This window comes from Labeo rohita, chromosome 5 (assembly GCF_022985175.1).
Source record: "Labeo rohita strain BAU-BD-2019 chromosome 5, IGBB_LRoh.1.0, whole genome shotgun sequence".
Classification (NCBI taxonomy): domain Eukaryota; kingdom Metazoa; phylum Chordata; class Actinopteri; order Cypriniformes; family Cyprinidae; genus Labeo; species Labeo rohita.
Genome location: NC_066873.1, coordinates 2,366,374 through 2,378,818, shown reverse-complemented (window position 1 = coordinate 2,378,818; position 12,445 = coordinate 2,366,374). Strand labels below are relative to the sequence as shown.

The following is a 12,445-nucleotide window of genomic DNA, read 5'->3' as shown; positions in this document are numbered from 1 at the left end:
CTACTGATGATATCAGGCCGGAGACTCACGGACAGATGTGCAGGTGTGTGTGTGTGTGTGTGTGTGTCAGGTGAGTGATAATCCTGGTGTCAACTTTGGAGTCTCGCTGTGTCTAACCTATTTTTTGAGGTGAGGCATAAGGAGAAACACACCACACTCGCTCGCACAAACACACACTTTTCCTGCCCCATTATAAGTAATGATAGAGTTGACAGCAGGATACGGACCACTGTAATTACATACAGGCACACACACACACACACACCATAACAGACCATAATCTATCACATCACACACCGTGGTCCTCACTAACTTGGCGTTTATACATGCAAACTTCACGGATGAATCTCCAGGTCATATTTTATACCGACAAGAAATGAAAAATAGAGAATAAAAACAAAACAAAAACAAAAGCCAACGAGAAATTATTTTTTGAAAATTAAACCTTTTTTTTAAGGATTTATGCATACAGAATTTTTGCTTTGTTTCTTTCTTTTTTCTTTTCCATTTCAATTATACAGTTTAAAAATAATGTTATAAAAATATTTTTTAAAACAAAAATAGTACCATGAACTATACAAACTAAAATATTTATTCACATCAGTGTTATTTTTAAATGACCTTTATACTACTGCATCATTTTTATTAATATTTTGTTGTATATTGAGTTTTTATATTTACAGTTTTCATTTTTTACGTTTGGTTGTTTTGTTGTTGTTTTTTTTTACTAATTTTGTTGTGTAGTTTTTTGTTATATTATTTTTTATTTTGAATTTATTTTTATTAAAACTAAAATGTTTATTTTAGTTTAAGTTTTTATTTATTTCCAATTAGACTTTTTAGTGCTTAAACTAAAAATTAGGAACTGCTTAAAATATTTATATTTATTTTTATTTCAGCTTAAATGAACAACATTTTTAATTGTTTCAAGTTTTCATTTATTTCCAGTTTGCTTTAATTTTAGTTTACAGTACAACAGTACAAACCCTGATGTTTATTAATTTTTATATTAATATTTGTTTTTGTTATAGTAATGAAAAAATAGATTACGCAAAGGAGAGTTTGGGGTGAAAGTAATTAATTTTTAGAAATGCAAAAAAAAAAAAAAAAACGCTTAACCCTTTTTTTTTCATGCAACATATAATTTCTTGAATCTGTTTTTGATTTGTGGGGTGCAGTAGGAGCTGGGCATGTTCTCGACAGGTTTCATGAGATTCACCCGTTTGTGTGCGTGTGCATTTTAATGTAAACGAGCCTGTAATTTGTTCTTCCTCTGAACTCGTAGCAAAACTCACAGTGGGAAATCACCGTCAGATATCCCCCTCTCTTTCTCTCTCACACTCTTTTTTGCCCTCTCTTCCAAAAGCTCCCGCCCCATGTCCTCCCTCGCCCGGCACTCTTCCCCTCTCATCCCTCTTTCATCCTCCCCTCCGGCCTCCCGGGCGCCGCTCGCTTTGATTCTCCGAGCTGGACGGCGGTTATCAGCCGGCCGCAGCCTCTCGACATCAGAGGCGGGAGAGGGATAGAGGGAAGAGCGGAGAGATAAAGAGTGTGACGGGGACATATGGAGTTATTGAGAAGAGAAATGGAAACGGACGGATGGCAAGAAAGGAATGTGAAATCTGAAAGCGGGAAAAGCAAAAGTGATGGGGAGAATAATGAACGCGAGAGGGAGAAATGTCTGGAAGATGGATGGCGTGAGGGAGGAGCGTGCGGAGGTGTCACTGAGGGAGAAAGAGCACATGTCAGTGTTCTCCCGCAGGCCATGAGCGCTCAAATATGGGGTTTTGATTATTATTTTGAATGTTGATGCGATTCTGAGGTGAAAACCAACAACAGGAAGCTTCCAGTCCTCAAGACAAGTTCCGACCCAGATACATACAGATAGAGGCTCATCGGCTGTGTCGCGTAGAGTGGCGTACTACTGCACTAATACTAGTTCTGCAGTGTGTATACTTATTTTCTGTGCACACAGAATGCTTGAGTGATATACACTTGCAGAGCCTGTCATTACACACTAAGTTACAATATTAAATTAGATTTTTAAAAAATACTTTCTGTTTTCAGTTAATTTAATTGTATTGAATTTTAGAGGTTTTAGAGGGGTTTTGGCCACTTCTGGGAGACAAGCTAAAACCAGCTACTTCCAGCTTAAACCAACTTAGACCAGGCAACCAGCTTAGGCTGGGTTTAGCTGTTTTTAGCAGGGTGTCTGTATAGTTTTTATAAATTTTTTAGTTTTAGTTATTTTACCTGTTTAACTAATTTAGACGAAAATGATAAATACAATTCTGAAATAAAGAGTTTTTATTTTATTTTATTTTATTTAGTACTTTGACTAAACTTATTTTATTTTTTAAATGTATTTAAATTTATTTTATTTTTTATTTAATTATTTTTATTTTATTTTAGTTTAGTTTAGTTTATATTTTTTATTGTAATTTATTTTAAATAATATTTTATTTATATATTTTATATATTTTTATGTTTTATTTCAAGCAATGGCAGTTTTTAAATTTAAATAATAATGCATTTTTAGTTTAATGCAAATTTCAGTTTAAATTCGTGTTTATTTATTTCTAGCCATAATTCCGAAATAAGTTTTTATTTTATTTTATTTTATTTTATTTTATTTTATTTTAGATCATGTTTATTTTATTCAAGCAATGGCAGTTTTTTAATTTAAATAATAATGCATTTTTTAAAATTTAGTTTAGTTCTAGCTATTTAGTACTTTGATTAAACTAAAATGAGAAAACTGGACTTGGCAACTAGATGAAATAATAATATAAATAATATTTTTATTTTATTTCACATAATATTTTTCAGACGTTATGATTTTTATTATTTGAAAATGTTATTTGTCATTATTTGATCAAACTGCCAAAAGTTCACGCATTTTTACAAAAAACTGTAAGTCAGCATTAAATGGATATTCACCCTAATTTTGGTATAAATCATTGATCCTTTCATTTTATTTATTTTTTATTTTTTAATTTGTTTTGACTTATCCAATCGTGTAGTCGGCTCATACTCCGCCCCTTTCTTATGTTTGACTACAAGTTCGCTTTTAGCCAATCAGCAATCAGTACTTTTTTTTTTTTTTTTTTTTTACTGACCAAATTAAACATTTAACATAGCGATGTCATACAGTGGCAGTGTAGAAAACTAGTTTGAAATTATGGACTGTTTTACATTATAAAGTATATACTGCACAGTGTGTAATATCCATTTGGAACGTAGCCAGTGTTCTCCCTGCGGCCGTATGGGCTTAAACCATGTCTTTTTCTTCATGTCATTGATGCTTTTGTGAGGTTTAAACCAACAGAAAGCTTCCAGTCCTCGAGACAAGTCTCGACCCAGATACGTACAGACAGAAACACATCGATTTCATCTCTGTATGCTAAACTCCAACACTCATGGGAAAAGCACATGCAAAAAAAGAGCAATAAAGGTGTTCCTCCTCAGAGACACGGATAAGAAAGGAGTTTGAACAAATAGCGGCAGTGGAGAGAGAGAGAGTGGGAAATATATTCTGTGTTAGTATTTTTAGATCAAAGGATCTTTGTGATTGGAGCCGGTCTGAAGCGTGCGGCGGCTCCGGGTGATCACGTGACCGGCGCGGCTCCCATAGCAAGAACCCCAGGGCCAGATATGTGCGCGGAAGTCTGGAGGGGGTGACTGAATGAATGCCTGATTAAAACCCATCACCAGCATCAATAAGTAATGACCAACAGCCAGTTCAAGCTAAAACGCAATCAAGAGAGAGAGAGGAAATGGATGAAAGGAAGGATGTTCGCTGGAAATTAAAGGACCATCATTCACCGCTGGCTTGAAACTCTATATAGTGATCTGGTGTTGTCGCTGTATATGTGTGCGAGTGTAAAATTAGGCCGTGCCCTTGTTCCCATGTCCGTCGGTTTCCCTGTGGGATACTGCAGCTACGCAAGTCGCTCTGAGAGAGAAAAACGCCCAGCGTTTCTGGATTTGTTTTTTGCTCAAGCCTCTGCTGGCCATGATTTGATAACCAAACCATCGAACCTCAGGGAACTTCCCTCGCCCTCTGTGCGCTCGGAGGAAAAATGTCATCGCTCAGATGTTCCCGTGCTGAAAACACAGCAGATCTGCATGAATTTCCATGGGTTGTAATGGGCGCTGCTGCTTTTGCTAGTGGACCGGCAAAAACAAATGCTTTGGTGAAGCTGGTTGACTAAAGAAATCATGCTGGCGAAGCCACGCTAGATAAAAAGCATCATGAGGACTGTGTGTGATACTCAATGACACACTACAGCTGATATTATAATCCTGTAATTTTCAAGTGCTTTAGTGTGTTAATCAACACTACAAAAGATTATTTAAACGGTGATTTAAAATGTTAAATTTGACATTGCGAGGTGCGCTTTTTTAAAAAGAGCTTTTAAAGGGACAGTTCACCCACAAATGAAATTTTGTCATTTACTCACTCTCAAGTTGTTTCAAACCTGTATGAGTTTCTTTCTCCTGCTAAACACAAATAAAGATATTTTGAAGAATGTTGGTAACCAAACAGCTAACGGTAGCCATTGACTTCCATAGTGTTTTTTTTTCCATAATATGGAAGTCAATGGGGACCAACCACTTTTTGTTCACTCACATTCTTCAAACTATCTTCATTTTTAGGGTGAACTATCCCTGATACTCTTAAGTAGCCTTTTACTGTATTCATATTTTATTATTTGTAAGTAGTTTTTTTAATATCCTTTTTATGTGTGTACTTTTAAGATTATACTACAAGTGCATATTCAACACAATTAAAAAATTCCAATTGGGTTAAATTCCATATCCATATATGTGTCTTTCTTTATATATATATATATATATATATATATATATATATACACTTAGGTAACCAAACAGTTGACGGTAGCCATTGACTTTCATAGTATTTTTTTCCAATACTGGTTACCGTCAGGTTTTTGGATACCAAAATTCTTCATTTTGTGCTTTTTTTTTTTTTTAAAGATTTAAAAACACTGTTAAGTGTTTCTTTTATAGCTCCTTATCTATTTGCGTGAATAGATTCCGATACAATTCATATTTTTAAAGTCCGTTTTCTCAAAATGAATTTTTTCTCTTACACTGAGCCATAAATCTTCACTTCAGTAACACTTACACACACCAAACTTTATATTTTTATTCAGGTTTTTAAAGAGGGATTTGCTCATATATAATTTGCTTGATTATATACAACATTTTAACCCCCCCCCCCATAATTGTGAAAATTGTTCTCTGTCTGTTCTAAGTGTTTTCTGAATTATGGAGTGACAAAAATGAGATTAAAAAAAAATAATAATAATTTTGAAAATGATTTTATCCAGTGTTTAGATTTTTGTACTGGAAATTTATGCAAATTAGCTCATATTTCAGTAAACAATGCCTCATTTGCATATTTAAACCTATCATTTAAAAAAAAAAAAAAAAAAAAAAAACCTAATACAATTTTTTTTTGCAATTATCAATGTAATCAATCAACTGGATAAGGCGATTTGAAGTACACTACAATACATTGAATATAATTAAGCACACCTCTTTATCTTGTGTGTTTGATAGAGGTCCTGATGAATACTAAAACAGAGACGTCAGATCTGAAGTGGACGACGCACTCTCGCTCCAAACCTGAGGTGAGGCCTGCAGCTCCAGCGTCTGACCCTACATGTACAGCAAACTGAGTGTGAACTGTATGTTATTACAACTGATGTCCTTCTTTTGCGCAGTGGGAGGAGGTCAGCGGTCTGGATGAGGAGAACAACAGTGTGAGGACCTATCAGATCTGCCAGGCCGACGGCTCGTCCAGTCACTGGCTGCGCAGTAAGCTCATCGAGCGGCGCGGGGCGTCGCAGGTGTACGTGGAGCTGCTCTTCACCATGATCGAATGCTCGTCGCGAAACACGCACCACCGATCCTGCAAAGAGACCTTTAACCTTTACTACTACCAGAGCGACACGGACGACGCGACGGCAACCCACCCCGCCTGGATGGAGAACCCCTATACCAAGGTGCGCACACGCATAGAAAGTTGTGTAAATAAGAGGTGTTACTGAAATGAACATCTGTCACATGTTTCTCCTCAAATTCATTTGGAAAAATCAAAAAGACACAAATATGATAATTGCAGACCTTTGTAAAAACAAAGTGCATTTTAGCATACTATAAAAAGAGTTTACGGAAATAATATCTGTTAAAAGAATATACCTGTCTGATGTTTTCAGACACTTAATTGCACATAATTGCATGAAAATGTTTTTTAAAGTTATATTAAATGCAATTAGCTGACCTTTAGAGCACTTTTTTGACTCACTCCTTAAAGCCTTGAGTAAATCTCTTCATCCACCTTATTTTTTAACACGGAAGTAAGCTGCTTTTTTGTGAATGTGCAAGACTTCCGGTTCATTAGCTGCTGTATAGTGAGAAGAAGAACAAAGTGAACTGTTTGCACTACAAACCAGTGTGTTCATAATTCAGATAATACATTAAAATAATATGGTAAGACGCACCAGTTTGCAATTTCAAGCAGCAAAACAGGCTGTTTTGTACAGCTAAAAATAGCTGAAATGGAATGACAACAGAAGCCTCAAACATCAAATTTATAAATGACCACACCCACTCTTAGAGGAAAATAAGGTGGGTATAATTTCATAATTACTTCTATTCTCTTTGAAATATGGTTGAAGTGCAGTGCTGCAAGAATTTACGGAAAAACTAAAATATGCTTTAGTGTCATTTCTGTTGAAACCTGTATGTGAAGTATTTAAATATATTTGTAATTACACATAATGACGTTGCAATTTAGTGCATTTAAAATAAATGAGCTTAAAATATAATACTGAAAAACACAATTATAACGACATACCTTAGATGTGCTTTAGTATGTTTGTCAGCACATCAGAATAAGTCTACTTTCTCCAAACAATGACAAAATATTATTAAAACAATGAAAAACCTTTTAAATATTAAACATTTTTAGAAAGTTGACTTGAAAGTGTATTCTAAGTACACTTAAGTGGCCTATTATTTTATTAATATGATTTTATTTGCAAGTACATATGTGACCCTGGACCATAAAACCAGTCTTAAGTAGCACTGGTATATTTGTAGCAATAGCCAAAAATACATTGTGTGTATTATTGATTTTTTAAATTGTATGCCAAAAATTAGAATATTAAGGAAAGATCATGTTCCATGAAGATATTTATCAAAACTTGATTAGTAATGTGCATTGCTAAGAACTTGCACAACATTAAAGGTGATGATTTTCTCAATATTTAGATTTTTGCACCCTCAGATTCCAGATTTTCAAATAGTTGTAGCCAAATATTGTTATTGTTATTATAACAGACCATACATCAACGGAAAGATCAATTTCAGCTTTCAGTTAATGTATAAATCTTAATTTAGAAAAAAATGACTCTTATGACTGGTTTTGTGTTCCAGGACATTGCAAGTGAGCATTTCCAGAGAGAGTATAACTCTGTAAAACTAATGCAGATACCATAGATCTCTCTGGATCTCACCTGTCTTTACCATATCTCTGTCTCCATTAGGTCGACACGGTGGCTGCAGACTTCCTGCTGCGTAAAGGTGGAGAGAAGAAGTTCAATGTCAAAACGCTGCGTTTGGGCCCTTTGACCAAACGTGGATTCTACTTGGCGTTCCAGGCCCAGGGCGCCTGCATGGCCCTTCTATCGGTACGCGTCTTCTTTAAGAAGTGTCCGGCTCTCACGCGCTCGCTATCCGTCTTCCCGGAGACAGTTCCACGCTCGCTGGTCCAGGAGGCGGTGGGCCAGTGTGTGGCCAACGCAGCTCAGCCTGGACCCAATCCCAGACCGCCCAAGATGTTCTGTGGAGAAGATGGACAGTGGGTGGACCAGCCCACCACCACCTGCACTTGCCTGCCGGGCTTCGAGGCCAGCCATGGAGAACTGGAGTGTAGAGGTGAGTGAGAATACAACGGGCTTCTCTGAAGATAATCGGAGCTCTGCGTGAAGACGATGATGAGCTGGAGCCAAAAATCTAGCCAAATTTCAGTTCAATGAAGCAATTCTTTGATGTATCTTACAGTGCAGTTTGAAGGAGAAGTTCACTTCCAGAACAACAATTTACAGATAATGTAATGTAAGATGTTCATGTCTTTATTTCTTCAGTCGTAAAGAAATTATGTTTTAAAATTTCTTTACGACTGAAGAAAAAAAGACATGAACATCTTGGATGACAAGGGGGTGAGTACATTATCTGTGAATCTTTGTTTTGAAAGTAGACTTCTCCTTTAAATATCATGGAATAAAATTCCACTCATCACTCTTCTGCTCACCAAGGTTGCACAGATGTGATCAGAAAAATTCAGTAAAAGCAGTAAAATTCTAAACGTTATTACTTTTTAAATGAACCGTGTTCTATTTGAATGCATTTTAAAATGTAATTTATTTCTGTGATCAAATCTGAGTTTTCAGCATCATTACTCCAGTCTTGAGTGTCACGTGATCCTTCAGAAATCATTTTAATATGCTGATTTGCAGCTTATAATGTATATACATCAAAGTGTATATACTACTACCTCTGATAATTAAAAAATGACAGTGGAGCATTTCCATTTTATTAACTGTGGCGTTAATTATGTTACAAATAAATACATTTTTAACACAATCTGATAAACAAGAGAAACAAGAAATAAAAGTAAAATAAAAATTCCTTCCAGTCCGTCCCATAGACGATAGAAGGTCAGGTTGAGCACTCTGCATTGTGGATACAGTATCACGCACACTGTGCTCCGGTTGAATGATACACATCTTGACAGATGTAGCTGGTCAACCGGGTTTTCCATGCATATAAAACAATTTCTTACTGTGCGCCGTATGTGGCAGAAAGCAGTTCGCTGTTCTGAACATAAACTTCCATCTTTATAACTACTATTACAAATGTATGAACCCGAGAGACTGTCGAGTACAGAATATTTTGCGCACGCACACACAAACTTTCCGCTTGTCTACCTCAAGAGTAAGTCTTGAGGACATTTACACTGACAACGGCTGCAACTTCAGTGCTGATAAGAGGCCGGAGAGACAGTAAAGGACAGATGGGACTGAATTAGACAAGGACTGTGACACTTGAGAAGGAGGGAAAACAGTGACTGAATGCGAGAGGTGAGATGAAGGTCTCACTGAAAAGCCGTTCAGACTAGAGACGAGATCAGGAGAGAGGATTACGGCGTATTTCATCAGTGTCTTACGGCTGGACACGTTTTCATTCGCTATTACATTACAGGCCTGTGCATCTGGGCTACATTTACATTTCTGCATATGACAGACACGTTTATCCAAGGCGACTTAAGCTACACGCCTGGACACGGTACTGCCGTTTGAGACGGATTGCAAAAGCGTTTTTTCATTGAAGGGCAAAATCTGCAGTCTTTGAACGTTTCGTGTGACGTGCTCACAGATGACAGATTAATTGCTTTTCTGATAAATGTTAGTCTTCAATGTGTGCGATTATTTTAGGTCGCAAGATTGCATTATGACTGCTGCCTTTTGAAGAATGAAAAACTACAGCGACACAGACGAGACATACACTAGCTTAAGAAAATTTGAGCTCGACAAGATTAAAAACCGCAACGTTTTAATGTTGTTGAAAGTGTCTAGTGTTCACAAAGGCTGCAAGTAAATGCTGTAAAAATTATAATATTGTAAAACATTACTTATTTAATATGTGACCCAGGACCACAAAACCAGTCATAAGGGTCATTGTTTTGAAATTGAGATTTATACGTCAGCTGAAAGCTGAATAAAGAAGATTTCCATTGATGTATGGTTTGTTAGGGACAATATTTGGCCGAACAATTTGAAAATCTGGAATCTGAGAAAAATCTCCTTTAATCGCTTTTAAATCGCTTTTAAAGTTGTTCAAATGAAGTTCTTAGCAATGCATATTACTAATCAAAAATTAAGTTTTGATATATTTATGGTAGGAAATTAATATCCATATAATCAATCATTTTGACCTATACAGTGTATTGTTGGTTATTGCTACAGATATACCCAGACTGCTTTTGTCGTCCAGCGTCACATGATCCTTCAGAAATCATTCTAATGTGATTTGCTGCTCAAAAAAACATTTCTGATTATTAGCAATGTTGAAAACAGCTGTGCTGTTATATTTCCAGATTCTTTGAGTAGAATGTTCAAAAGAACTGCATTTATTTGAAATAGAAATATTTTGTAGCATTAGAATGTCCTTATTGAATAAAAGAATATTACATTTATTAAAATAAATAAATAAATAAATACTGGCCCCAAGCTTTTGAAATAGTGTAAAAACATGCTTTTATGACAGAAAATAATTTCTACTTGTGCATCAGTTTGTGAAGAAAACATTAATTAATTTACAACGGAAGCCTAGTAGGCAATCATACAGCACCGGAATAAATATGCATACATTATTTAATTGTCACTGTTTCAAAAGTAGAACTAAAACACCAATATTACTCATTTTTACATAAGACAATAACAGGCATTATTGTGATGCACGGCACAAAAAACATGACACAACTTCATGCAAATAAAGCATAAAACATTTTTAAACTCCCAGCTTTGACTTCCGTTGTAAATTAATGACAGCAAACACATTTTTCCTTCGTTTTTACAACGTTCAGCAATTCACAACGTTTTTTTGTAGTAATGGGCGGCACATGTTGCGTGTGTGTAGGTCTAGCTTAAGTTGACCGGGAAAAGGGTTTAACTGGGAAAATTCATTTAAGGACATGACTGATCTCCTTTAATTCAAGTAATCGCCGTCTCTCAGCGGAGTGGATCAGTCCAAATCCTCCCAGTTTTCAAATATGACTTCGGCTCTTTAATGAAGTTTCTTGCGATGGGTGGGGTGTTAAAGGCTGTCCTCGTCTGTTAAACACTGCAGCTGTGCTTTCTGTGGGCGTGAACCCCTGGAGTTCTCACACACACACACACACACACACACACAAACTCAATGACTTACTCAGCATTCATCCACTCAAACACACTGCATCTGCTGTTCATCCCTTTCTTTCACACACCCACACACACAAAGCCATAATTGTGGCGCCTGCGGGCAGGGATGTGTCCAGTACAAAGGCACTCTAATGACATGACCAATTAGGTATGGGCAGAGAGAAAAAGAGAAAGAAAGAGACAAATAAAAAAGAGAATACTGCGGTTTAGTGGGCAGGTGAAAGGCTGAACGGAGAGTGTGTGGTCACTGGGGTCACAGGTGAAGGGCTGTGAGGTCAGACCAAATGTGTGTGTGTGTGTGTGTGTGTGTGTGTTGGTGGGTGGGTGGGTGGGTGTGTGTGTGTGTGTGTGTGTGTGTGTGTTTGAGTGGGTGTGGTGAACGGTGCTAATGACTCTAATTAACCACATGCAGATTCGCACATGTACAATCTCTTCTTGTTGAATGTGAAAATACTGCGGTAGTACCAGTGATGGTATGGCATGATGTACAAAGGTTTGGCGTTGGTAAAATTTTTAAATGTTTTTGCAAGAAGTTCTTCTCACCAACGCTGCATTTATTAGAAAAAAAAAGTAAAAACTGTAATAATTTGAAATATTTTTACTACTTAAAAAAGCTGCTTTCTATATGAATATGTTTTAAAATGTAATTTATTCCTGTGATGGCAAAGCTGAATTTTCAGCATCATTACTCCAGTCTTCGGTGTCACATGATTCTTCAGAAATCATTCAAATATGCTGATTTGTTGCTCAAGAAACATTTCTGATTATTATCAAGGTTGAAAGCATTGTTCTTTGATGAATAGAAAGTTCAAAAGAATAGCATTTATTTGAAGCAGAAATCTTTTTTAACATCAATAAATGTTTTACAAGCTTTTTTATTATAATTAATTTAACACATCTTTGCTAGTTTTATACAGTGGTGTGGTAGCCTTTATGTATAATGCATTATGAAGGTATTCATAATGTACATTGTCATGCATTAGATCTTTTCATAAATAATTGTAAGCAAAGTTAAAATGCATTATAATGGAAGGTTTATTTGTCATGTGTTTTAATGCAGTATACTTTCTAAAAGTGTAACAATGAATAGATAAGTATTATGATGTGTTACAACTGTGGTTCATGAGGTCATACAGTGCATTATAAAATGCATTACAACGCATAATTAATCCATCAAAACTACATGTAATGCATTATATATAAAGGCTTTAAGTGAAGTGTTACTTTTTTATTTTTTTACTAATCACATTATGCTGATGGCAGATAATATCAGACTTTTCTTTCAGAATACATTACTGTTTTATTTATACAGGATCTGTTTTCTAAATGGCATTTGATTGTTGTCATTCGATGCACAGATTTGGATGAGATCAGACTCTTTGTGGTTGTTATGATGGGAGTGTCGACTAGTAAATCATGTGCTCTGAATG

At 35.9% G+C, this 12,445-nt stretch overlaps 1 protein-coding gene across 2 annotated transcripts in view; it reads left to right on the top strand.

Annotated features, from left to right (window-relative positions):
• ephb4a (eph receptor B4a) overlaps positions 1 to 12,445 on the top strand; it is a 46,585-nt gene that overhangs the window by 16,728 nt on the left and 17,412 nt on the right. For both annotated transcript variants that reach the window (XM_051110211.1, XM_051110210.1), the window contains exons 2-4: positions 5,590 to 5,660; positions 5,754 to 6,035; positions 7,581 to 7,971. In XM_051110211.1, coding sequence (XP_050966168.1) covers positions 5,590 to 5,660; positions 5,754 to 6,035; positions 7,581 to 7,971 — 744 coding nt within the window. The remainder of the gene's footprint in view (positions 1 to 5,589; positions 5,661 to 5,753; positions 6,036 to 7,580; positions 7,972 to 12,445) is intronic.